Source organism: Candoia aspera, chromosome 5 (genome assembly GCF_035149785.1).
Source record: "Candoia aspera isolate rCanAsp1 chromosome 5, rCanAsp1.hap2, whole genome shotgun sequence".
NCBI classification, from domain to species: Eukaryota; Metazoa; Chordata; class Lepidosauria; order Squamata; family Boidae; genus Candoia; species Candoia aspera.
This window is the reverse complement of record NC_086157.1, coordinates 91,986,358-92,011,596: the sequence shown is the minus strand read 5'-3', so window position 1 is coordinate 92,011,596 and position 25,239 is coordinate 91,986,358. Positions and strand designations below refer to the sequence as shown.

Here is a 25,239-nt window from a genome sequence, read left to right as displayed (position 1 = left end):
GTATTATAGGTAGAACTGGGGAGGAGGATTTTGTGGGAATATATATTTTTTCTGCCAGATATGCCCCATTTTTAAAGATGGTCTATCCTTTGTCAGATTTTCCCACTATACCAAATTTAGTCCCGCTCCGTTTAGTTTTGTCATTTGGCAGAAGGACACAATCCCAATCCCTTTACATAACCTATTTCCAACATTCTTTTGGATTAGACAGAATCAAAAGTATAATGTGTGACCTCATCAGTTGTCTATGGTGTTTTTCTTCAATTGATCAAACACAAAAGATGAATCCAAATGTCCACTCAAATTCCAAATATGACCTATTTGCAACTGCAAGATGCTCAGTGTAACTGAAGGTGGGACTATAGAACAATCTAGACAAAGACTAGAAAGAGTAGTCTGCTAATAGTGACCAATCTTCTCCACGTGGTATCTGGCAAAACTAATGTCTATAGGTCTCTGTCAACACCTGACTTTGCAGGCCAAGAAGATTATAAGCTTTTGGTTAAATTCTTCCCTAGAAAAGTCTGAAAAGCTGGAAAAGCCTTCCAACCAGCAGCAAGGAGGGATTAATGATGCCTTTAATGTGCTGATGGGAGGCAAGAATAGCTTGCATGATCTTGACCCCCCCCCCCTTTGCATGGATACAAGATAAATAGGATTTTCATCCTATTTATCTTGTTTCCATGTTTTTCCTATGCAATGTCTAGCCTACAGATATTTAAAACGTACAATTCCATTAAAGGTACTGCATACCTAAAGTGCACTAGGTAAACATTAGAAAAGGAAGTGGAAGGAAATATATTTTCAGGATGAAGTTGTGTTATAATCTATTTCTTCTTTGTATTAATACAATGAAGTGCATTGAAGAGAAATATAATTAAGTGATGAAGTATTTGCTTTCTTTGGTTCAATCTCCTGCATCTCCAGGTTGAGAAAGACTGAAATCTGAAATGCTACCAAGTTGCTGCTTCTCTATATAAACCAGGGGTGTCCAACCTTTTGGCTTCCCTGGGCTACATGGAATGAAGAGGAATTGTCTTGGGCCACACATAAAATATATAAGCCAGGTTTGGGTTTGTTGTTTATTCATCTAGTTGCTTCCGACTCTTCGTGACTTCATGGACCAGCCCATGCCAGAGCTTCCTGTCGGTCGTCAACACCCCCAGCTCCCCCAGGGACGAGTCCGTCACCTCTAGAATATCATCCATCCATCTTGCCCTTGGTCGGCCCCCTCTTCCTTTTGCCTTCCACTTTCCCCAGCATCAGCATCCTCTCCAGGGTATCCTATCTTCTCATTATGTGGCCAGAGTACTTCAGTTTTGCCTTTTGCCTTTCAGTTTTGAAATATAAGCTGGGCCGTGCCTTTTAATCCACCCCCAGACCCCCCACCTTCTCCTGCCCCCCTCCCTCGCCACTCAGCATTCCCAAAAAATGCTTGAGCCCTGCTTCCTGATGCATGGAACCACAGCTCCCACCATCCATATGCAGCCCCCCATGCACCCCGCAAGCCATGCAGTGGGTAAATGCCGCCTGTCTCCGAGGATGGGCACGCGGGGTGAGGCGGTGCAGCGCGGTGGGCATGGGCTCAAGGGGCTGTCACCGCACCTGCGCGTGCTCCCTCCCAGCAGCTGGGGAGGGAAGGAGGGAGGGTGTGTGCTCTGCCTGCCCCACATCCAGGCCAGCCTCCTGCCTCTGCGCCCACCTTCCTCTTCCTTCCTCTGCTCGCTCAGTGGCGCCTTGTGTGTGGAGGAGGAAGAGGAGCAGCAGCAGCAGCTCCCCACTGGGGGGAGGAGGTTCAGCCACCCGCTGCTGGCCTTTCTTTCCCTCCCCTGCTCCTGCCAGGAAGCTACTTCCTCTGCACTCCGCTCTCTCTGCCTCTTGTCTTTGCTTTCCGCCCCATTTTCCTTCCCTCTTTCCCCCCTCCTTTTCTTTTTTTCTCCCACTTTTGGGCTGCGCTTGGCTCTCGCTCCCAAGCAGCAGCGGCGGAGCAGCAATTCCAGCAAAGGCACCAGTGGTTCCAAAAAAATTCCAAAATAATGTTAAAAGTTTACAATTTTGGGGGGCCGCATTACTAGCTGTCAGGGCCGAATGCAGTCTGTGGGCCGCGGGTTGGACACCCCTGATATAAACAATACTGGTGTAGGTGGACCAAGAGCTTTTCCTTATTTGCACCTATCCATGACACAAACATGAGCTGTGCCCTGATGAAGTTCCCTTCATGATCAAGCCATAATTGGTTGGCAGCCTTTTCTCCAGCAGTCTTTTGGAATAAACTCTAAAAGATGTTATTCAAGAACAGTGTTGACCTCTTTTATTTACAACAGCTTCAGATTAAAAGATGTTGCATGTCTCTGCATACTCTGGGACCAAGAATTCCTTTTCAAGCCCTTAAGTTACAGGCTAGCCATGCATTTCTGTTTGTTTCTTGTAGAGATAATTCATAGACATGCAAACTCAGAGGCCCATGGCAAGTTCTTAAAAGGTTTTTAGAAGTAGCCGTTGCACACTCCATCCATTTAACATCCAAACATAATAATATAAGAGGCTTATGTAAGAGCCCCAAAGCTCTTTTCTCACTTTTTCTCTCTCCAGAATGAAATTATTCCTGTAGAGGGTTGCAACTCAGTGTTTATAAAAATACTAAGCGTATGGCTGTTGTTACTAATGAGGCCAGGCATAACAGTGGCTAGGTTTACACAGTGGCAAACTTGACTTGTTAAAACATTGTTAAACCACAGCAACCATTGTGTAAACCAATTAGCTGTGTTTGCACAATATAGTTGATTGCAAACCAAGTTTTGCTAATGTGGTCAGGTTTACACAGTATCCTAAAGCAAAACTAAACCAACCACATTATGGCTTAGTGCAATATGTAATCCCACCTACTGAGATAAGTCAATAGGTATTTAAATGATGTTTTTGCCCTGTATTGAATCCAGACCACTGATCCAACCATCTTGTCAGCAGCTTCCCCAGTTTTGCCAGCTAAAATCTTTAACTGATTGTTGATATGGAAAGAACATAGTCTCCCACCGAGCTAAGACATTCCTTAATTGGTTCATGGTGCTGATATTTAGATGCATGAGTATGTAGGATTACTTTATTAGGCTCAGTCTGAAAGATTAGGAATGTCTTGTGACCAGGAAAGGGTATAGACATGGATAACACCATGACTGAGTATAGTAGATTTATATATTTTGTATTAGATTGTGCCAAAGGCAGCCAGCACAAGGTACAGAGATGGGAAAAAAATTCATTTGATTTGGATTTCAATTTGAACAAATCCAATTTGAGAGCCAGTCTGGTGTAGTTGTTAAGGCACCAGGCTAGAAACTGGGAGACCGTGAGTTCTAGTCCCGCCTTAGGCATGAAGCCAGCTGGGTGACCTAGGGCCAGTCACTCTCTCTCAGCCCTAGGCAGGAGGCAATGGCAAACCACTTCCAAAATCTTGCCAAGAAAACTACAGGGACTTGTCCGGGCAGTCGCCAGGAGCCAACACTGACTTGAAGGCGCGCGCATACACACACATACAAACACAAACCATCTTCACAAACTAATATTCTTGCTGGAACACAAAAACTTTGGTTTTCATGCTTTATCAGGTGCAGTTCTTTTAAAAAAGATATACAAAAGTAAGTCTATTGTGGAAAACATACTGCATACTAAACACATACAGAGAACTATAGGCTAGCTGAGTGAATAGCCTGCTGTCTACTGCTGTTGTCCTCATCCTCATCCAGTGAGAGGCAGGGGAAGGAGAAGATTCCAGGGGGGGAATCTTTTTTGTTTTTTGTTTTTGTTTTGTTTTGTTTTTTGGTTTCCACTGGGTTTGGCAAGCTAAGAAATCCTGAATGCATCACAGTATTGTAGAATAACACAGCCCGGTCAGGAAAATGCAACACACATCAGTCAGGAAAATGTATCCCCAAGATGTATCCCGATAGGAAAATGTATCCCCCAAACCCTGAGCATGGAAACCAGTAAGGTAAATTTGGCAGGGAAAATATAGACAGGTGTGCAAGGGATCTTTTAGTTATTTTGAGTGCTGATTTGTTCAGTCTGCATAGTTTTAAATTCCTTCCCATTTTCTCTCCCTCTCTCTCTCGGTTGGTTTTCCTACATTAATAATTTCCTCCTTTGGTGTTCCAATTTCAATTTCATGTAATCTGATGTACAGTAGCTATTTCCCCCCCCCCCACATCCTTATTTTGTTGACTTTCTCAAATAAAAATCAGAGGTACTAGAACAGTGTTTCTCAATCTCGAGCTACACCCCTGAGAAAGCTGCATAGGACTGAGACTTTGATGTCCTTATAGGATACCCTATGGACCAGTGTTTCTCAACCTTGGAAACTTTAAGATGTGTGGACTTCAACTCCCAGAATTCCCCAGCCTGCCATGGGGTTTGCACTAACACCATGCACGCTAAGAGTGCTTCAGCCTGAGATCCCTGCGTACGGGACTTTCATTTCTGCCTGTCCTATCTGGTCTGGCAGGAGAGGCATGCTCTGGGTGCCACCTGCTATCGAGTATCAGCTGGTGGGGCCCAGAAAGACAGCCTTTCCTGCTGTGGCACTTGCCCTCTGGAATATCATCCCTCTGGAGATCACTTTGCCCCTGACCCTGCTGGCCTTTCATAAGGTCTTAAAGACCTGGTTCTGTGTTCCTGCCTGAACATTTTAGAAAAAGAAATATACAGCTTTGTTTGTCTCAAAGAAATGTCCTTGAACGAGTCCATATATAGTAATGTCATGAATGTACACATAGAAGCTAAAGAAGCCCAACCTTTAATGTTCCAGTAAAACTTGCGTTTTCTTCAAACTGCTGTTTTTTTTTTATTTTTACATATTCTGACAGGATGGCACAAGGTAGACAAAACGATTAGCTGTCTCAAGAGATGAAAATGTAAATTCTATCAAAGAAAACAACATATAAAAGTATGCTTCTACATAATAAGGCTGATAAATGCTACTTATTTCAAAACTAATGTTTTCTGTCATTTTAAATTACAGCTTTTGGAGGCTTTATTCTACATCATTTAACATTCATGAATTAGCTTTTTCTCTCCATTTTCTTCCATAAACCTGCATCGGTAGCATAAAAGTAAAGAATGCCAACAATTAAAAATGTTTCATGTTTCTCATTTACAACAGATTTATAATTGGATCTGTAAAGCATCATCCCGCAAACACTATAAAAGATGATAAAGAGAAGAAAGGAAAACAATCAAGTTCAAACACAGTCGGCTGGTTTTGCAACAGCCAAATAAAAGAGGTTTATCTATGCTAGATGCTTTTGGCTGGAAAGAGAAGAAAACACAGTGACATATGTAAGGCATGGTGTACAGTATGCAGTTACATCCATTTTCTTGACATAGAGCTTTTGGAGAGGTGGCTCCAGCAGCACTGAGTGTTTGCTCCTTTATCTTACTGACTACTGAGGGCCTTAGGAGCAGAAATGTCAAGCAAGGGGTACCTCTTTGTTCCTCTCTTTCCTCTGACTGGGGGACAGATAGGCAATTCCATTCAGTTAGCTTTTTTTCAGGAAAAACAGAAAACAAAGCCCTTCCTTCCTTCCTCTCCTCTCCTCTCTTCTCCTCTCCTTCTTTCTCCTTTCCCAGAACATGAGATCAGTAAGTTCAAAGATGCAGGCTTTCCAGCCTTTCTCAACTTTTTGATCCTGGAGGAACCCTTGAAATATTTTTCAGGCCTTGGGGAACCCCTGCACATTCAGGCTCAAATATAGGCCAGAAGTTACAAAAGTGTTGTATTTGTTTCATGGGTAGGCCTGTATACATACTTCAACAGTGTTCTTAAGCTCAAAAGAAAGAATGAAACTTATCTCTTTAATGTGAAGTTGCCCAAATTTGAAATAATTTTTTAAATAAATTGTGATCTCTAAGGGAACCCCTCGTGGCCTCTTGCAGAACCTTGGGGTTCCATGGAACCCTGGTTGAAAAACACTGCTTCATTCTACTGGAGCAGGAAACTTTCTTAAAAACTCTTGGACCTTAAGAATGTAGGATCTGAAACACCTCTTGGATCATAAGCATTTATCTCTACTCTTAATGGGCTTGCTTCTATCCACACATGCTTTTGAGAAATCTCAGAATCAGCAGCATCTTGAAAATGAGAGCCAGTCTGGCATAATAGTTAAGGTTTTGGACTAAAAAACCAGGAGACCCTGAGTTCTAGTCCTCCCTTAGGCTTGAAAAGCCAGCTGGGCCAGTCACTGACTCACAACCCAACCCATTTCAGACAGTTGTTGCTGTGGAGAAAATAGGAGGAGGCAACATCACATATGCTGCCTTGCGCTGCACAAAAATAAAAGCAGGATATAAATCTAATAATAATAACTCAGCAATCATAGAATTAGGAAAAAGCAAGAGATTTGATATACAGCTGATAAAAAACCACCTGGAACGCTTTACCTGGTGGTAAACAATTATAATTTTGGTTCATTTAAAATATGAAAGAAATATAAAGGATAAAATGGGAAAAGCTGAAGGGACTACATGAGAAAAAGCTGAAGGTACTACTTTAAAAGTGCAACATGAAGGTTTTGAATTTGTGGCAGAAAAGGTTAGATCATAGAAAATAATCCCCTTCTTTTCTGAGCTCTTGAAATGGCTGGAGAAGGCATGCATCTTTACCAGATTAGATTATAAAGGCCTTCTACTGAAACTTCACTTCTCAGCTCACACTTCATCATGCAGATCCCATCCCTCTGTTGTACAGGATAACGTACAGAAGTGGAACATATTTTGGACTTCCAACACAGGAATGGTGGGTTAGAATATTTGATTTATAAGAAGGGCTACCCAGACACGTGCAATCATAAGAAGCATTAGATACTGTACGTACTCCTCACCTCCATCAATAATTTCATCTACATACCCAGGTTTGAAATCCCATGTAGCTGGCAAAAACCAAGGAAGCAAGAACAATAGGGATTTTTGGAAAAGTATATTTTCTGCTAGTCTGGGGTTAATACAGAACGTTGAAAACTTCAGGAGCTTCAGCCTCAGTGAGTTAATTGCTGTACAATGAAGTCTCTGTGAAGCATTATCTATCCACGCTGGGTCTGAGTTGCTTATTCTAAGATAAGCATTTAACTTTCCCACAATTTCTGATACCAAATTGCCTGACAGACCAAATGTTCTGCCTCAGCTTAGCTTCTGCCAGTACTAACCCTGAGGGGGTGTGGGGTGTGGATTGGAGAAGGGGTGGACATCTGTACAACTAATGAGGGACAGAGCTCTGCCTGAAGCTGGGAAGGAGAGTTCTGGAATGGGAGGAGCTTCTGAAAAAGGAGAAGAGATGGAGCTTCCTTCCTGCTGCTGGGTTCAAAGCATGCTCTCTCAGTACATATCTCACACTTAACACACTGAAGTTGATTCACTGGGGATAATAACGAATAGGGAATGGGTTGGGGAGGCTTCCTGGCCCAGGCATACACAGAATTGCCAGATCGGCTCTTTAAAACAGGACCAATAAGAAATATGCATGGCTGCGTAGTGTATTAGAGAAGCGCACTCGCTGCAGTCAGCAAAATTTGAACTGGTTCTTACATAGTCATTGCCTATTTATTAATACACAGTATATTTGTATATATCTTTAAAAAACATGATGTATACTTTTAATAATACTACATACCGAAGACTGCAATAGGTAGAGATTCTTGATGGATACAAATGTACTAAATCCTCTGTGCTTGTGTCCCCCTCAAGTTTTTATTAGCGATTGCTTCCCTATTTAAGCCACTGGCAATTTCTGCCTAAATTTTGGGCAACATGTATGAGAAATGTATAATCAACTTAAAATGCTGCAGAACTAATTTTCTGTTCAATGAAGACAATTAGAGCACACTGCTTGAAAATATTACTTAGTCTTTAAACAAAATTTAATCATATTAATAAAATCATAATCTACGTAGCACAAGAACAACTGAATTGTATATGTTTAATGAGGATCAGATGATATTGCTACTGCTGTTATTACAGTAGTTGCGATCAGGCACTGAAGCAGAACAAGGAGAACTATGCCATCTTGTGGCTAGATGATTTCAATTTTTTTAAAATCCATTCAATCGCGTCCGATTCTTGGAGACTGCCTGGACAAGTCCCTAGTTTTCTTGGCAAGTTTTTTTCAGAAGTGGTTTGCCATTGCCTCCTTTGTAGGGCTATGAGAGAATGACTGGCTCAAGGTCACCCAGCTGGTTTTGTGCCTAAGGCAGGACTAGAACTCACCGTCTTCCGGTTTCTAGCCTGATGCTGTAACCACTACCCCAAACTAGCTCTTGATTTCAATTAGATAATATCAATTATTGCAAAGAATGGGAAAGGAAAACAATTGTACATTTATAATATGCAATATATTCTCATGTGTTTACTCAGAAACATATCTCATAGCATTAGCAGGACTTACTCCCAGGACCTTCAGCAAAGGATCGTTACCTTGTCATGGTGCTGGAGCTTGAGCACCTCAATGATGCCATGAGCTAAACCGTGAAGGGACACCCAAGACGGGAAGGTCATGACAGAGAGGTCAGACTAAATGCGATCCCTGGGGAAGGTAATGGCAACCCACCCCAGTATTCTTGCCGTGAAAACTAAATGGATCAGTACAACCAGAGATATGTCGGTATACCATCGGAAGATGAGACCCCCAGGTCAGAAGATGGTCAAAATGCTACTGGGGAGGAACAGAGGATGAGTTCAACTAGCCCCAGACATGATGACGCAGCTAGCTCAAAGCCGAAAGGACGACTAGCAGCCGATGGTGCTGGTAGTGAACGGCGAATCCGATGTTCTAAGGATCAACACACCATTGGAACCTGGAATGTATGATCTATGAGCCAGGGCAAATTGGATGTGGTTATTGGTGAGATGTCAAGATTAAAGATAGACATAGGCTGATAGAATTTTGCCAAGACAACTCACTCTGCATAACAAACACTCTCTTCCAACAACCTAAGAGACGGCTTTATACATGGACTTCACCAGATGGACAACACCGAAATCAGATTGACTACATCCTTTGCAGCCAAAGGTGGCAGACATCTATACAGTCGGTAAAAACAAGACCTGGAGCTGACTGTAGTTCAGATCACGAACTTCTTATTGCACAATTTAGGATCAGACTAAAGAGATTAGGGAAGACCCACAGATCAGCTAGATATGAGCTCACTAATATTCCTAAGGAATATGCAGTGGAGGTGAAGAATAGTTTTAAGGGACTGGACTTAGTAGATAGGGTCCTGGAAGAACTATGGACAGAAGTTCGCAACATTGTCCAGGAGGTGGCAACAAAATACACCCAAAGAAAGAGAAAACCAAGAAGGCAAAATGGCTGTCTGCTGAGACACTAGAAGTAGCCCAAGAAAGAAGGAAAGCAAAAGGCAACAGTGATAGGGGGAGATATGCCCAATTAAATGCAAAATTCCAGAGGTTAGCCAGAAGAGATAAGGAATTATTTTTAAACAAGCAATGCGCGGAAGTGGAAGAAGACAATAGAATAGGAAGGACAAGAGACCTCTTCCAGAAAATTAGAAACATTGGAGGTAAATTCCAGGCCAAAATGGGTATGATCAAAAACAAAGATGGCAAGGACCTAACAGAAGAAGAAGAGATCAAGAAAAGGTGGCAAGAATATACAGAAGACCTGTATAGGAAGGATAACAATATCGGGGATAGCTTTGACGGTGTGGTCAGGGAGCTAGAGCCAGACATCCTGAAGAGTGAGGTTGAATGGGCCTTAAGAAGCATTGCTAATAACAAGGCAGCAGGAGATGACGGCATCCCAGCTGAACTGTTCAAAATCTTGCAAGATGATGCTGTCAAGGTAATGCATGCTATATGCCAGCAAATTTGGAAAACACAAGAATGGCCATCAGATTGGAAAAAATCAACTTATATCCCCATACCAAAAAAGGGGAACACTAAAGAATGTTCAAACTATCGAACAGTGGCACTCATTTCACATCCCAGTAAGGCAATGCTCAAGATCCTGCAAGGTAGACTTCAGCAATTCATGGAGCGAGAATTGCCAGATGTACAAGCTGGGTTTAGAAAAGGCAGAGGAACTCGGGACCAAATTGCCAATATCTGCTGGATAATGGAAAAAGCCAGGGAGTTTCAGACAAACATCTATTTCTGTTTTATTGACTATTCTAAAGCCTTTGACTGTGTGGACCATAACAAATTGTGGCAAGTTCTTAGCGGTATGGGGATACCAAGTCATCTTGTATGCCTCCTGAAGAATCTGTATAATGACCAAGTAGCAACAGTAAGAACAGACCACGGAACGGACTGGTTTAAGATTGGGAAAGGAGTACGGCAGGGCTGTATACTCTCACCCTACCTATTCAACTTGTTCGCAGAACACATCATGCAACATGCTGGGCTTGAGGAATCCAAGGCTGGAGTTAAAATTGCTGGAAGAAACATTAACAATCTCAGATATGCAGATGATACCACTTGGATGGCTGAAAGCGAAGAGGAACTGAGGAGCCTTATGATGAAGGTGAAAGAAGAAAGTGAAAAAGCTGGCTTGCAGCTAAACCTCAAAAAGACCAAGATTATGGCAACCAGCTTGACTGGCAAATAGAGGGAGAAAATGTAGAAGCAGTGAAAGACTTTGTATTTCTAGGTGCGAAGATTACTGAAGATGCTGACTGCAGTCAGGAAATCAGAAGACGCTTAATCCTTGGGAGAAGAGCAATGACAAATCTCAATAAAATAGTTAAGAGCAGAGACATCACACTGACAACAAAGGTCCGCATAGTTAAAGCAATGGTGTTCCCTGTAGTAACATATGGCTGCAAGAGCTGGACCATAAGGAAGGCTGAGAGAAGGAAGATCGATGCTTTGGAACTGTGGTGTTGGAGGAAAATTCTGAGAGTGCCTTGGACTGCAAGAAGATCAAACCAGTCCGTACTCCAGGAAATAAAGCCAGACTGTTCACTTGAGGGAATGATATTAAAGGCAAAACTGAAATACTTTGGCCACATAATGAGAAGACAGGACACCCTGGAGAAGATGCTGATGCTAGGGAGAGTGGAAGGCAAAAGGAAGAGGGGCCGACCAAGGGCAAGGTGGATGGATGATATTCTAGAGGTGACGGACTCGTCCCTGGGGGAGCTGGGGGTGTTGACGACCGACAGGAAGCTCTGGCGTGGGCTGGTCCATGAAGTCACGAAGAGTCGGAAGCGATTAAACGAATAAACAAACTCCCAGGACAATTTGCATAATAGGATTTACATGCTGTAGTCTCCTTGGTGCTCTTGAGCTGTTGTTTGCTTGCAGATGTTTCATTACCTGACTAGGTAACATCATCCATGTGAGCAAGTGTGTGGTTTGCTCCCTGTTTATATATAGTAGCTTATACATATTCACTCAGATGGATGATGTTACCTCTTCTATTGGATTTACATCCTAAAATATAAGGGCTACAAACTAATCCTTAAAATCTGTTGGAATTTCTGTTTTAATTAGAATAATGGGTAAATTGGATAAGTTTGCCTGTTCCATTTCCCCAGGCAGTGACAGGTGTTCCCGAGAAGTAGTATTTCCTATATTTTGTTCCTTTTGGCAAAAGAGTTCAGTAGAGATTTATGGCATTTTTATTATATGAGTTTATTTACAAATACAAGTTGAGCAAAGATTTTTCTATTAAATAACATAAACCATTAGTTCAGTATTCATGTTTGCTATTCAAGACTACATTTATTTAATTAGCCATTAGTAGTTGCTTGTAATTAATTTGTTTTTCCTTTTAATTTCAATATGCCTCTACAGTGAATTTTGGCAGCTGCTCTGAAATTGTAAATGAATTCCATTCAGTGCGATTTTCCAATTTTTCTAACATTAATACACACCCTTGTGTGTGAAGCCCTGAGATGTCAACACATCTGAAGTTCAGAATGTATGTTGCTATTCCTTCCCTTATATTCCCTTTGTGCCACTCCTCCAAATGTAATGTAAATGATGAATTATTCTTATTACTGGAACATCTGACAAATCTGAAAGAACCATTTGACATAGAATTAATTTGTCTCTTGTCACAAATCTGTAGGTGTGAATTCATGTTTTCAACACATTATGAACTATTCACAGCATACTTCAATGGATACTTAGATTATTAAAGTGGCTGTATGATCCCAGTTTTGAGTTTGAAATTGGTCTTGGAGTCTTTGAAGCACAGCGTTAGTTATGTCTAAGTCCAGCCATATTTAAGTATCAAGTAAGGTTAAGTATGTGAGCTGCTTTCAAATGTTTTCAGTAATCAACAGGATAGTACTTATGGTATCTGTTAAGTAAGACAGTGAAAAAAGTTTATAGTACTTGAGAAGTCATGGAGTTGGGTGGCCTTATAAATTTAATTAATCAAGAGTTGCTTTTTCATAATTAAGGCCAAGTTCCTCTATCTGATTTTTGTCAATTCTTCTTCCACTAGATGATAGAAAACATCTGGGATTATGTGCCCAGAAACTGAAATCTTGAAAGCTCTGACAGATAACCACTGCCGTTTATTTTGATGTGGTGAAAAGAAATGAAAACATTTACAAATGGAGAGAATATGCTTAAGCCAGGAGTGAGCAGACCACAGGGCCTCTTTGGAGATTTCATTGGTGTTCTACCGCATTGCCAACATTTGCTGGTAAAGCACTAAACTGCTAGAGCACAGTTCTCTGAATTTTTAGAGCTATGTATGGAGGAAAATGTTGTATTTTACTTTTTTAAAAAACCCTCATATTTTCTAATAAGGCTCAAAGTTTTAGCTCCACCCCAACGTATGCTTCCCCATAGACCCTGTCAGAGAGCATTTCCATTTTCCAGGAAAGAAAAAAATGCAGCCCTTGTGCTGGAAGACCATGGGGCGGAAGGCACAATGCAGCGTGAGCACAGGAGGGCTGCAGGGTGGACAGTGTGGCGCTGCACAAGTGCAGGAAGGCCGTGGGGTGGAGGGCATGGCTGTGCATGAGCGCAAGAAAGCCAGGCGTAATGCAGGAAAGCCAGGGAGACTTACCAGAGCAACTTGCAATATTCCCTGCTGGCTTCCCCATTGCCTTTGCTTGTGGGAAACCGGGAGGGAAGGTCACAAATGGCAATCACATGACTGCAGCTCCCTATGACATCGTAATTGGGGTGTTGCGATGGATGGCTGGAACGTCAAGGATTGGTTGTACATCCATTTTTTCAGTACCACCATAACTTTGAACGATCGCTTAATGAATGGACATAAGCCAAGGACTATCTGTACTTTTGTTGAATAAGCTCTATCGAATCTACTGTAATCTAAATTCTACAGATATTTTTGGTATTGATATTAACTCTGCCTCCCATTGTCTAGGCAGACATACAGTCCTTTTCATAGTTAAACCTTTCTAGCCAACCAATTCATGCCCCATGGAAGGATTCTTTACACTAGGGTTTAACCTTAGCCTTAGCCCTTCGTCTTCATTTCATTAGCAAACAAGAATGGATGTTTGGCTCATGGCTATTAAAGAGCAGCTGCTGCCTTCCTTGGTCAGAAGTTGGAAACCTGACGTATTAAAACATGGACCGGTCTCATGTAGACCGGTCTCATCAATTATAAGGGCATATTTTTTCTCTTGTAATTAGCTGTCTTGAAGCTATACAACCATCATGATGTGAGGAAAGGACAATAATTCCAAACTGAAGTGACAGCTGACTGAGACCAAACCTTCAAGGATGACCAATATTACTGTACCAGGATATGCTCATATGTTGTTCACAAAAATATATTTTACATGAAGTACATCAAGGCACAAGTGCTGAGGACTGCAAATTAAACATGTGATAAATACACAGTTGGCTCCAGTGTCATAAATACAGTGTAGGCAGGGATAGCAGTCCCCTGATACCACAATTTTGGCTTGTGGTCTGCTGCAGGGCCAGCATGCACCCACAGAGTTACCTAGCAGTTGCCTACCAGTGTGATGCATAGAAGTAGAGTGGGAATCAGTGGAAACAGCAGGCAAGAGCTAGCCTTGGGGCATATTGATTAGGACAACCATTAGACGGCAGCAGAGACACATAAAATTCTACCTTTTACTTCCATCCAGTGGTTATCCAATTTTTTTTCAACTCAGATCTTGTAGCTCTATACTGATATGACCTGCCAGTATTGTTTTAACCCTAGGAAAATGCCCTGAGCTGCCACTGCTGCCATTCCTCCCCAAGATCAGACTGTGTGAACAAAAGATCTGCTTCTCTGAATGTGGGCAATAACTCTCCAACGGGTAAAGCTGGGAGGCCCATCTGAGGGGTCTGCCTTGGCTGCCAGAGAGCATTACTTATGCCTCTTATTGGCTGTCTTGAGGCAATAATCTTGTAGATTGTTCACAGTACTTGCATTCTGCCTTTCTCTATATAACCAAGCGAACATGGTTACTTTTAGAATTAACATGACTTCAAAATGCAAGCTCTGTACTTTAATCTTTTCACCATACTCCCCAGGCTTTAGTTCTGCTCATCTGCATAGCTATGTGTTAAACTATATCAATCTGATTGTCTTTATTTTTTCCTCTGGAAATGTCTTTGATTGGCCTCTATCCTTTGCTCCAGTAAGTAAAATGCACCTATATAGCATTGTAGAGAAAGAGCTTATTATAGGAGTAATAATAAGCCTCAAAAATCCAGATAATTGGAAAACAGCAAAGATTTCATTTTCTCTCTCTCTCTCTCTATATATATATTTGCTGCCATATGGATTTTTGTATCCTATATCCAGTACTCCGATTCTAAAAGAATTTTCAGTTGACTAACATGATTGTCTTTAAATATATTTACAACTTAACAGCACCCCAAATATTTTTAGAGCTACTGAAGAATAATATTAGTCATTTAAGACACAATGGCTATATCCCCTTTTCTATCTGCTATGCAACTAAAAGAAATCTAAATCAACCTGCAACTTGATAATAATGTGTCTTACTCTTCACTTTAACCATTCATTTTCATCTCCTTTTTAGGTCATAGTAGTCATAGTAGCCTGAAAAATTATGTCTTTATCAAAGAAAGCTGACCCTGTTAATTAAGCAACATTATATGCTTTTCTGGAGTAATTTTCATTGAGCCAGCAAGTTTTACTTTTAAATAGATAGGGATGGGAAGCTTATGAACCTTCGTGTAGGAGGAATAAGCCCTACTAAGTCAGGCTTACTGAACAAATATAGCTAAAATTAGTTGGTAATAATACATCTCCTAAGTAATATGTTTTGTTAGGTTAAGTGGCTCTTACTCCCTGGCAAGAAAATATAAAGTAGCAACTGGTTTCATTTTAAAATTTCACAAGTTACCCTTCATCAGTGTTCCCAGGGCACTTCACAAAAGCAAAATAATAAAACTAATGAAACTGATTTAAAGACTGTAGCCCTAATGATGTTGTTGCCTATATACATTAGGCCTAACAATAAACAAAGATATTTCAGCACTCTCTTAGGAGCCATAGGTGATGAAGGAGATGCGCTGAAGTAAATGAGAGAGAAAGGGAAGTATCCCAACTTTCTGTAGAAAAGATGTTATTGGGTCTGATGCATTTTCAAAACTTTATTTAGGATTTGTTCCTCCCTCTCCCCTTTACATAGCCATAGGTGCGGAGAATTTCAATGCCCTCTAATTGTTTCATCCTTTCTCTGCCAGTTCAATTGATTTCTGTGCTAGCTGTGACAGTGGGGAAGTATAATTCATTCTACATATGGACTGTATTTACAGGCATAGATATCCATGGTTTACCCAACCTAATTTACTGGATTCACATGACACACCAAACAAAGCAACAGCATATAAGCATTGCATAGAAGCTGGATCCACAGAATGTATTTAGCTCTTTAACCATGTAATAGTAAATAAAGCACATCTGCTAGTTTACACAAACTAACCATGATTTACAAATCATATTCAGCGGTGTCTCAAGACAGGCAAAACGTAAATCAAACAAAATCACATCATAGCCTAGAATGGCTGGGTTTGCACAGTTTTCAGTATAAAAAGATAAAATCTTCGAGTCGACCTCAGCTTCTGGTAACTTTTTGGAAGCGTTTCGGTATCTTTTTCCAATACTCAAGTGGTTCTGAACTGCCTTCTGCCAGGATTCCCCCCACGCCCCCGATTTCCCAGTCTAGCCCACCCCTAGGATTTTCTCCAAGTGCTAACCAGTTTGTGTGAATCCAGCCCGGGCTGTTAACGTATTGCTCAGTGGATCATGCCATCTAGGAAAATTGGGTTGAATAAAGCACAATTCAATTGATCACGGATGAATGGGTTATGCGAAACAGCCTATAAGGCTGAGCCTAGCTCACAGGCTTATTAAATAAATTTTATTCCAAGTTAAAGCGCAGTCCTACGAACATCACCTCCACGCCGGGAATTTCTCCATCGTCACATTTTTTCTGTGTTCTGCACATGCACTGCGGTTATTCGCCAAACTTCCATTTCAATAGCGGTAGTTTGCGTCTTTTTCTTTTATCCCATCCCAGCCACCGTACTAAAAAAAACACCACCACCACCACCACCCGAAGCTGACATAATGACCGGAAGACAACGAGCGCAGGCGAATTGAGGCGAAACTCAAATGGGGCGCATGCGCTGCTACGCCATTCCGGTGCTGGGGTGCTTGTACAGGGCGGGAATTCTGAAGCTTTTGCGGTCGTAGAGCGCGCTTTTTCAACTCGGTTCTTTTACTTCTTCAGGTTTCGGTCGGCAGATCGCGGCCATGAGCCTCTGGGTGGACAAATACCGGCCGACTTCTCTCTGCAAATTAGATTATCATCGAGAGCAGGCGGCGCAGCTTCGCAACCTGGTGAGAGGCGGTGGTGTTTGGGCTCTTTCCTATCTGGAGAGGAAGGAAGAGGAGAAATAGCATCCCCGGGTGCATGTCCTTTTGTTACTTCTTCCTCTTCATACTTGCTTTGGCAGCCACTGTGCCCTGCTGCTTTTACTGCCTGTTTCTTAGCTATTAGAAGACCTTTTATTCCCTGGGGCCCCTTTTTAGTGGAAAGCCGCATTTTCAAAGCCAAGAAATTAAAAGGATTGTATCTAACAGGAGCATATATAACATCGTGTTTACCTGTATAGACAGAAGCCTCCTTGGTCACCTGTGGATGACCTGTGCTGGGAAAAAGAGAGAATGCAATCCTGCTGGGCCTCTTGAATCTCTCAGTGGCTTTTGATGTTGACCAATTCCAACAGCCTTCTGGACAGGCTGTCAGAAGTGGGATGTGGGGTTACCAAACTATTGTGGCTGCACTCCTACTTGGATGGCCATTTCCTTGCTGGTGGGTTATTCTTCTGACTCAGGGCAGTTGGGTTATGGAGTCCTTCAGGGCTCCATTTTAACCTTTATGCTCTTTAACATCGACCTAAAACTGGGTCATCTGGGGATGTGAGCTGAGGTGCCATCAATATGCGGATGATGCGTACCTTTGCTTCTCCTTTTCATCTAACACAAGTGATACGTTTGGTGTTCTGAACCAGTGCTTGGGCAGAGTCATGGACTGGATGAGGGCCAATAAGCTGAGCCTCAATCCAGACATGATGGACTTATTGTTTGTGGGTAGTGCATCTGTCCAGCTGAGAGGTGACTGTACTTGTCGTAAAGGAGCAGGTTCACAGTTGAGGGTGCTCCTGATTCTATTGCTGTCACTAGAGGTCCACGTGACCTTAGTGGCACAGAGTGCCAACTATGACCTTACCTGATCAGAAGAAACCTTTCAACAGTCATGTTCTGGTAATTTCCTGGTAGGATTATTGCAACGCATTGTACATGGGGCTGTCTTTGGAAAAAAAAATCTGGGAACTTCAATTAGTTCAAAATAGAGTGGCTAGACTGTTCTCTGGGACTGACTGCTATGAACATATTATGCCAGTACTTTGCCATCTATACTGGCTGCTGGTCCATTTCCAGATCCAATTCAAAGAGCTGGTTTTGACCTTTAAAGCCTAAACAGGACGAGGTTCCCTGAAGGAGTACTTTCTCCCATAAGTACCTACCCAGACTTTAAGGCCCTCTAATGAGACCTTCCTCCAGGCTCCTTCACCTAAGGAGATCAGATGGGCCTCTATAAGAGAGACTTTTCTGTGGTGGCAGATGACTGAGAGGTGTGTGTGTGTGTGTATGTATGTATGTATACTGCCCCAAGGCCTGGGAGAATAACTACATTTTCAGTAGCTTTCTGAATGTCATCATGGTGGGAGCCATACAAATCTTGGGGGTGGGTGGAAGCTGTTCCAGAAGGCAGGTGCTGTGACTGAGAAGGCATGCTTCCTAGGTCCTGATAGATGACACTGTTTTATCAAAGAGACCCGATTTCACCACCTGGGCAGAAACAGTTGAATGTAGGCGGTTCCTCAAACAAATCAACTTTCTTGAAATTTAAACCTGTTGTTGCTTATCTTGTCTTTTGGAATAACTCTAAATAGTTCTGCCCCATCTTCTATACATCAGCTCTTCAGATACTCAGTGACAGTCAACCTGTCTCCCTGTTGCCTTTTCTGCTCCAAGCTAAACATACTCAATACTTCCAATCTCCCCTTAAAAGTTTTTCCTTCTATTCCTCTTGTCATCTTGGTTGTTGTCCTTTGGACAACCTCCAGTTTGTCAATGTCCTTCTTAAAATGCAGTGTGTGTAACTGGATGCAATAACGTACCTACATTATGCAGAATAGACATGAAGAATTACGTCACTTGATCTTGATGTAATCCTTCTGCTGAAAAATAAAATTGAATTTTATTTTTATGTAGTTGCATCACACTGTTGGCTCATATTTACCTTTTGATCCATTAAGACCCCTAGATCCTTTCTGCATGTATTACTATTCTGTATGGTCCCTCCATCTTATACTTCTGCCCTTGATTTTTCTAACCTCTTATTATTTTATTATCTTTCCTAAGCAATGGGACCAACCCTTTTTCCTTCGTTTTACTACTGTCACTGCCAAAAGTCTTTTTGTTGTTTTTAGCTTCCCTTTGTAAGCATAATTTCCTTTTGTGCTTTAAGCTGTCTGACTTGCTTTCCACAGAAAGTAAGGAAGTATACTTGTTGGTATACTTCCTTGGTTATACAAACTGCCATTTTCTGTCATGTCCATGTCCTGTTTAACTCTTACATGAGTTGATTACTCTCTATGTGTCTACAACAATTTCCTAAACACCTTGACTGCACATGGCTGCACATCTCATCTGTGACTCTGGATGGCTCATAACAGGTAAAAACAATCCAATAAAAACAAGTTAAAAACCAATATACAAACATATAAAAACTGTCCATAATCAATTTAAAAAACAGAAAATCACAATCAGCAGAATTCATTCTATATCATCTCCACACAGCCATTGTAAGAGCTCCCCACTTTTGAGTGTAAATTAGAATATATAATTTCTGTTGATTCAAAATCTGTATCAGAGCTTGATGACATGTTTAGTGTTGTACTCCAAAATTGGTCAATACCTGTTTGGCAGGGGCTAAGTGTGATGGGGGTGTTCAGGTGTTTTACAAGATAAAATGGGTACCTGAAGTATCTGCATGGATATCTTAAATATTTGTCTTAAAATGCCCAAGCTTGCCAAAATTTCAGTGCCTGTTTTTTTTTTTGCTTCACCCATTTTGGGGGCATAAAAGGGATGCTGGGGGTCCCAGGGCTGCGCTTTTGATATAAACAGTACTGAAGTACGGACTAGCATTTATATTCTTAAGTACTCTAGTCATGCTCTGCATCTAGTGTTTATTAATAACATTACAGTTCCACTGCAGACTTGTAGATATATTCTACAATCTCTATATATAGAGAGCATGACTTGTAGATATATTCAAATCCAAGTCATTGCCCATTAGAAATGAAATGTAAGATCCAACACAATTTTAAGTGCACATGCTTGATTCCCATTGGAGTGTAAAAACAGTGAACTCTTATTTTGGACTATGGCCAATATGGTTAAAGGATGAACTATCTGAAGATGGGGATTTCCTTCGCTAGCATAGTTCAGAGTTTGAAAATTCTGTAAAATAAATCTCACGGTTCCCCTATTTGGATTTTGAATGTGCTCTTTGTGTTTTAATTTCAGGCAAGACATAAAATACTTTCTTAAAAGGTTTCTTTATGAGCATTTGTAGATGTTCCTTCAGGAATATCCATAAATTAGAAAGTATGAGGTTCTTGGGTTGGAAGGCATATATTTTTGGCAAGCTTAAATTGCGGCATCTTTCTTTGTAGCAATTATTTACTACAGTTTGCCATGTCTTCCTCTCAGACTTGTTCTGTTTGACCCTAGATGGTATTGTTCATTTTGAAATCTTGTTTATGGAGAAATGATACATCCCAGGATAACTGTCTGTTTATGCCTGACTTAGTCCCTCTGTACAAGGTTGTGTCATGCCAAAGATGAAATAGGAACACCTTGTAAACTTCTGCAATAAAATAATGAAAGTGCTTTGTTGCAAAGCTAGGGATGAATTGAAACTGCTTTGGAGTGAAAGTAATTAATCTTAAACAAAACTCAAATTTTGCCTTTTGTGATCTAATACAGACCTTGACCTGGAATGTAAGATCTGGTGAACCTCGTTTTATGCAGCAGTTTGAGTTGTATACAGCAGTCTGAAAATAAATTTAAAAAATGTTAAAACATAAACCATGTTTTACAATTCATAGTGGCTGGGTTCACAGGATTTACTAATCCAAAAAAATTGTTGTTTATTCGTTTAGTCGCTTCCGACTCTTCGTGACTTCATGGACCAGCCCACGCCAGAGCTTCCTGTCGGTCGTCAACACCCCCAGCTCCCCCAGGGACGAGTCCGTCATCTCTAGAATATCATCCATCCATCTTGCCCTTGGTTGGCCCCTCTTCCTTTTGCCTTCCACTCTCCCCAGCATCAGCATCTTCTCCAGGGTGTCCTGTCTTCTCATTATGTGGCCAAAGTATTTCAGTTTTGCCTTTAATATCATTCCCTCAAGTGAGCAGTCTGGCTTTATTTCCTGGAGGATGGACTGGTTGGATCTTCTTGCAGTCCAAGGCACTCTCAGAATTTTCCTCCAACACCACAGTTCAAAAGCATCGATCTTCCTTCGTTCAGCCTTCCTTATGGTCCAGCTCTCGCAGCCATATGTTACTACAGGGAACACCATTGCTTTAACTATGCGGGCCTTTGTTGTCAGTGTGATGTCTCTGCTCTTAACTATTTTATCGAGATTTGTCATTGCTCTTCTTCCAAGGATTAAGCGTCTTCTGATTTCCTGACTGCAGTCAGCATCTGCAGTAATCTTTGCACCTAGGAATACAAAGTCTTTCACTGCTTCTACATTTTCTCCCTCTATTTGCCAGTTATCAATCAAGCTGGTTGCCATAATCTTGGTTTTTTTGAGGTTTAGCTGCAAACCAGCTTTTGCACTTTCTTCTTTCACCTTCATCATAAGGCTCCTCAGTTCCTCTTCACTTTCAGCCATCAAAGTGGTATCATCTGCATATCTGAGATTGTTAATGTTTCTTCCAGAGATTTTAACTCCAGCCTTGGATTCCTCAAGGCCAGCTTGTCGCATGATGTGTTCTGCATACAAGTTGAATAGGTAGGGTGAGAGTATACAGCCCTGCCGTACTCCTTTCCCAATCTTAAACCAGTCTGTTGTTCCGTGGTCTGTTCTTACTGTTGCTACTTGGTCGTTATACAGATTCTTCAGGAGGCATACAAGATGACTTGGTATCCCCATACCACTAAGAACTTGCCACAATTTGTTATGGTCCACACAGTCAAAGGCTTTAGAATAGTCAATAAAACAGAAATAGATGTTTTTCTGAAACTCCCTGGCTTTTTCCATTATCCAGCGGATATTGGCAATTTGGTCTCTAGTTCCTCTGCCTTTTCTAAACCCAGCTTGTACATCTGGCAGTTCTCGCTCCATGAACTGCTGAAGTCTACCTTGCAGGATCTTGAGCATTACCTTACTGGCATGTGAAATGAGTGCCACTGTTCGATAGTTTGAACATTCTTTAGTGTTTCCCTTTTTTGGTATGGGGATATAAGTTGATTTTTTCCAGTCTGATGGCCATTCTTGTGTTTTCCAAATTTGCTGGCATATAGCATGCATTACCTTGACAGCATCATCTTGCAAGATTTTGAACAGTTCAGCTGGGATGCCATCGTCTCCTGTTGCCTTGTTATTAGCAATGCTTCTTAAGGCCCACTCAACCTCACTCTTCAGGATGTCTGGCTCTAGCTCACCGACCACACCGTCAAAGCTATCCCCGATATTGTTATCCTTCCTATACAGGTTTTCTGTATATTCTTGCCACCTTTTCTTGATCTCTTCTTCTTCTGTTAGGTCCTTGCCATCTTTGTTTTTGATCATACCCATTTTGGCCTGGAATTTACCTCCAATGTTTCTAATTTTCTGGAAGAGGTCTCTTGTCCTTCCTATTCTATTGTCTTCTTCCACTTCCGCGCATTGCTTGTTTAAAAATAATTCCTTATCTCTTCTGGCTAACCTCTGGAATTTTGCATTTAATTGGGCATATCTCCCCCTATCACTGTTGCCTTTTGCTTTCCTTCTTTCTTGGGCTACTTCTAGTGTCTCAGCAGACAGCCATTTTGCCTTCTTGGTTTTCTCTTTCTTTGGGATGTATTTTGTTGCCGCCTCCTGAACAATGCTGCCAACTTCTGTCCAGAGTTCTTCCGGGACCCTATCTACTAAGTCCAGTCCCTTAAATCTATTCTTCACCTCCACTGCATATTCCTTAGGAATATTAGTGAGCTCATATCTAGCTGATCTGTGGGTCTTCCCTAATCTCTTTAGTCTGATCCTAAATTGTGCAAGAAGAAGTTCGTGATCTGAACTACAGTCAGCTCCAGGCCTTGTTTTTACCGACTGTACAGATGTCCGCCACCTTTGGCTGCAAAGGATGTAATCAATCTGATTTCGGTGTTGTCCATCTGGTGAAGTCCATGTATAAAGCCGTCTCTTAGGTTGTTGGAAGAGAGTGTTTGTTATGCAGAGTGAATTGTCTTGGCAAAATTCTATCAGCCTGTGTCCTGCTTCGTTTTGTTCTCCCAGGCCATACTTACCTGTAATTCGAGGTGTCATTTGACTGCCCACCTTAGCATTCCAGTCTCCTGTGATGAAAATAACATCTCTTTTAGGCGTGTTGTCCAGTAGGTGCTGCAGATCCTCATAGAACTGCTCTACTTCAGCTTCTTCAGCATTTGTGGTTGGGGCATATTTGGATCACTGTGATGTTAGATGGCTTGCCCTGAATTCGAATTGAGATCATTCTGTCGTTTTTTGGGTTGTATCCAAGCACTGCTTTAGCCACTTTACTATTAATTATGAAGGCTACTCCATTTCTTCTGTGGTCCTCTTGTCCGCAGTAGTAGATCTGGTGGTCATTTGATGTGAAGTGGCCCATTCCAGTCCATTTCAGTTCACTGACGCCCAGAATGTCTATCTTTAATCTTGACATCTCACCAATAACCACATCCAATTTGCCCTGGCTCATAGATCTTACATTCCAGGTTCCAATGGTGTGTTGATCCTTAGAACATCGGATTCGCCGTTCACCACCAGCACCGTCGGCCGCTAGCTGTCCTTTCGGCTTTGAGCTAGCTGCGTCATCACGTCTGGGGCTAGTTGAGCTCATCCTCTGTTCCTCCCCAGTAGCATTTTGACCATCTTCCGACCTGGGGGTCTCATCTTCCGATGGTATACCGACATATCTCTGGTTGTACTGATCCATTTAGTTTTCACGGCAAGAATACTGAGGTGGGTTGCCATTACCTTCCCCAGGGATCGCATTTAGTCTGACCTCTCTGTCATGACCTTCCCGTCTTGGGTGGCCCTTCACGGTTTAGCTCATGGCATCATTGAGGTGCTCAAGCTCCAGCACCACGACAAGGTAACGATCCTTTGCTGAAGAATCCAAAAAAATAAGAATACATTTAGCTGAGTTTTACAACCGAACATAATTAATTTTGTCCTGGGTATAAATTGCCAGAGGAATGTAAGAGCCTGTATCATGCTGAAGCCAGCTATTGGTTCATTTAGGTCATTGTCAACTAAATTATCTAGAATTTATAGTGGAACTGTTTTGCAGTCCTGTTAGATATGATCGTGGCAGATTTGGCCTAAAAACATGAATTCTGCAACTGAGCTCTAGTTTTGCTGGGTTCCAAGTAATTTTGTGAGCTTCAGGTCTTCTTTATATTGCTTCTTGATAATGGGCTTCATGCTGTCATTTAATATTACTGCAAATGTCTGTTGTGGGTTGCATTCCATCAAATTCCAAGAATACTCATCCTGGTATGCCAGGAATCTTGGGCCTCTCAGTATATATTGACAACTCTCAATAGTGGTATATCCTCTTGAACTCTATATAAGTGTGTCCTTGTCTTATGAATAAATATCAGTAATCTTCAAAATATAATTGAAGCAATCTGAAGGCTTGGTGGGAATTGTGTCTGGGATATGATCAAGTTTTCTTTATCTTTACAGTACAAACTACACATAAAAGTACTACCCTTGTATACGTTCTGTTTCACAGGTTCAGTGTGGTGATTTTCCTCATCTTTTAGTTTATGGGCCATCGGGAGCTGGAAAGAAGACAAGAATAATGTGTCTGCTAAGAGAGCTGTATGGCTCTGGAGTAGAGAAACTGCGGATTGAACATCAAACTATAACAGTAAGAAACATCTTGAAAATAAATCTTTAAGTGTTTAAGACAATTATTTTTAGAAGTTGAGCCTTTTAAATGAGCATAGGTCTTGTCAGGTCCATTGTTAGATGACTTTCAGTTTATAGGTGTGAGGAGGTTTGCAAGATGCTTTGTAGAATATGTCTTAAATCCATATTCACTTCATTGTTACTTTTCATGGCTGGCTTCTAATGAGTTTTAATTTTTTATATTAAAGATTTTAATAGCAATAGTAAAAACAAATACAAATTAAACTCAGAAAAAGAAAAAAGAGATAGAATATGAAGTGCAAAAAAAGAAAAAGACAAAAAAAAAGAGGAAAGAAGTAGAATAAAGAAAAAGAAAAGAAATATGTAAAGAAGACTTCCAGTCTTCATCACAACAAGTAAAAACAGATAACTCATCACCCCCTATAAAGTTACAAACAAATATTTCTTCTTCCCATAACACATTCCTTCTATATGAAAAACCATAAATAATCAACTTTTCAGTCCTGGTGTCAGCAAAAAGTCTGTAAAGGGTTACCAGAGCTTTATAAGACA

General features: G+C 41.3%; 1 protein-coding gene across 1 annotated transcript in view; it reads left to right on the top strand.

Annotated features, from left to right (window-relative positions):
* Positions 1 to 16,607: 16,607 nt before the first annotated feature.
* RFC3 (replication factor C subunit 3) overlaps positions 16,608 to 25,239 on the top strand; it is a 31,268-nt gene continuing 22,636 nt past the window's right edge. Inside the window, exons 1-2 of the mRNA XM_063305697.1 lie at positions 16,608 to 16,825; positions 24,548 to 24,685. Of these exons, the coding sequence (XP_063161767.1) occupies positions 16,739 to 16,825; positions 24,548 to 24,685 (225 nt within the window). The 5' untranslated portion in view covers positions 16,608 to 16,738. The remainder of the gene's footprint in view (positions 16,826 to 24,547; positions 24,686 to 25,239) is intronic.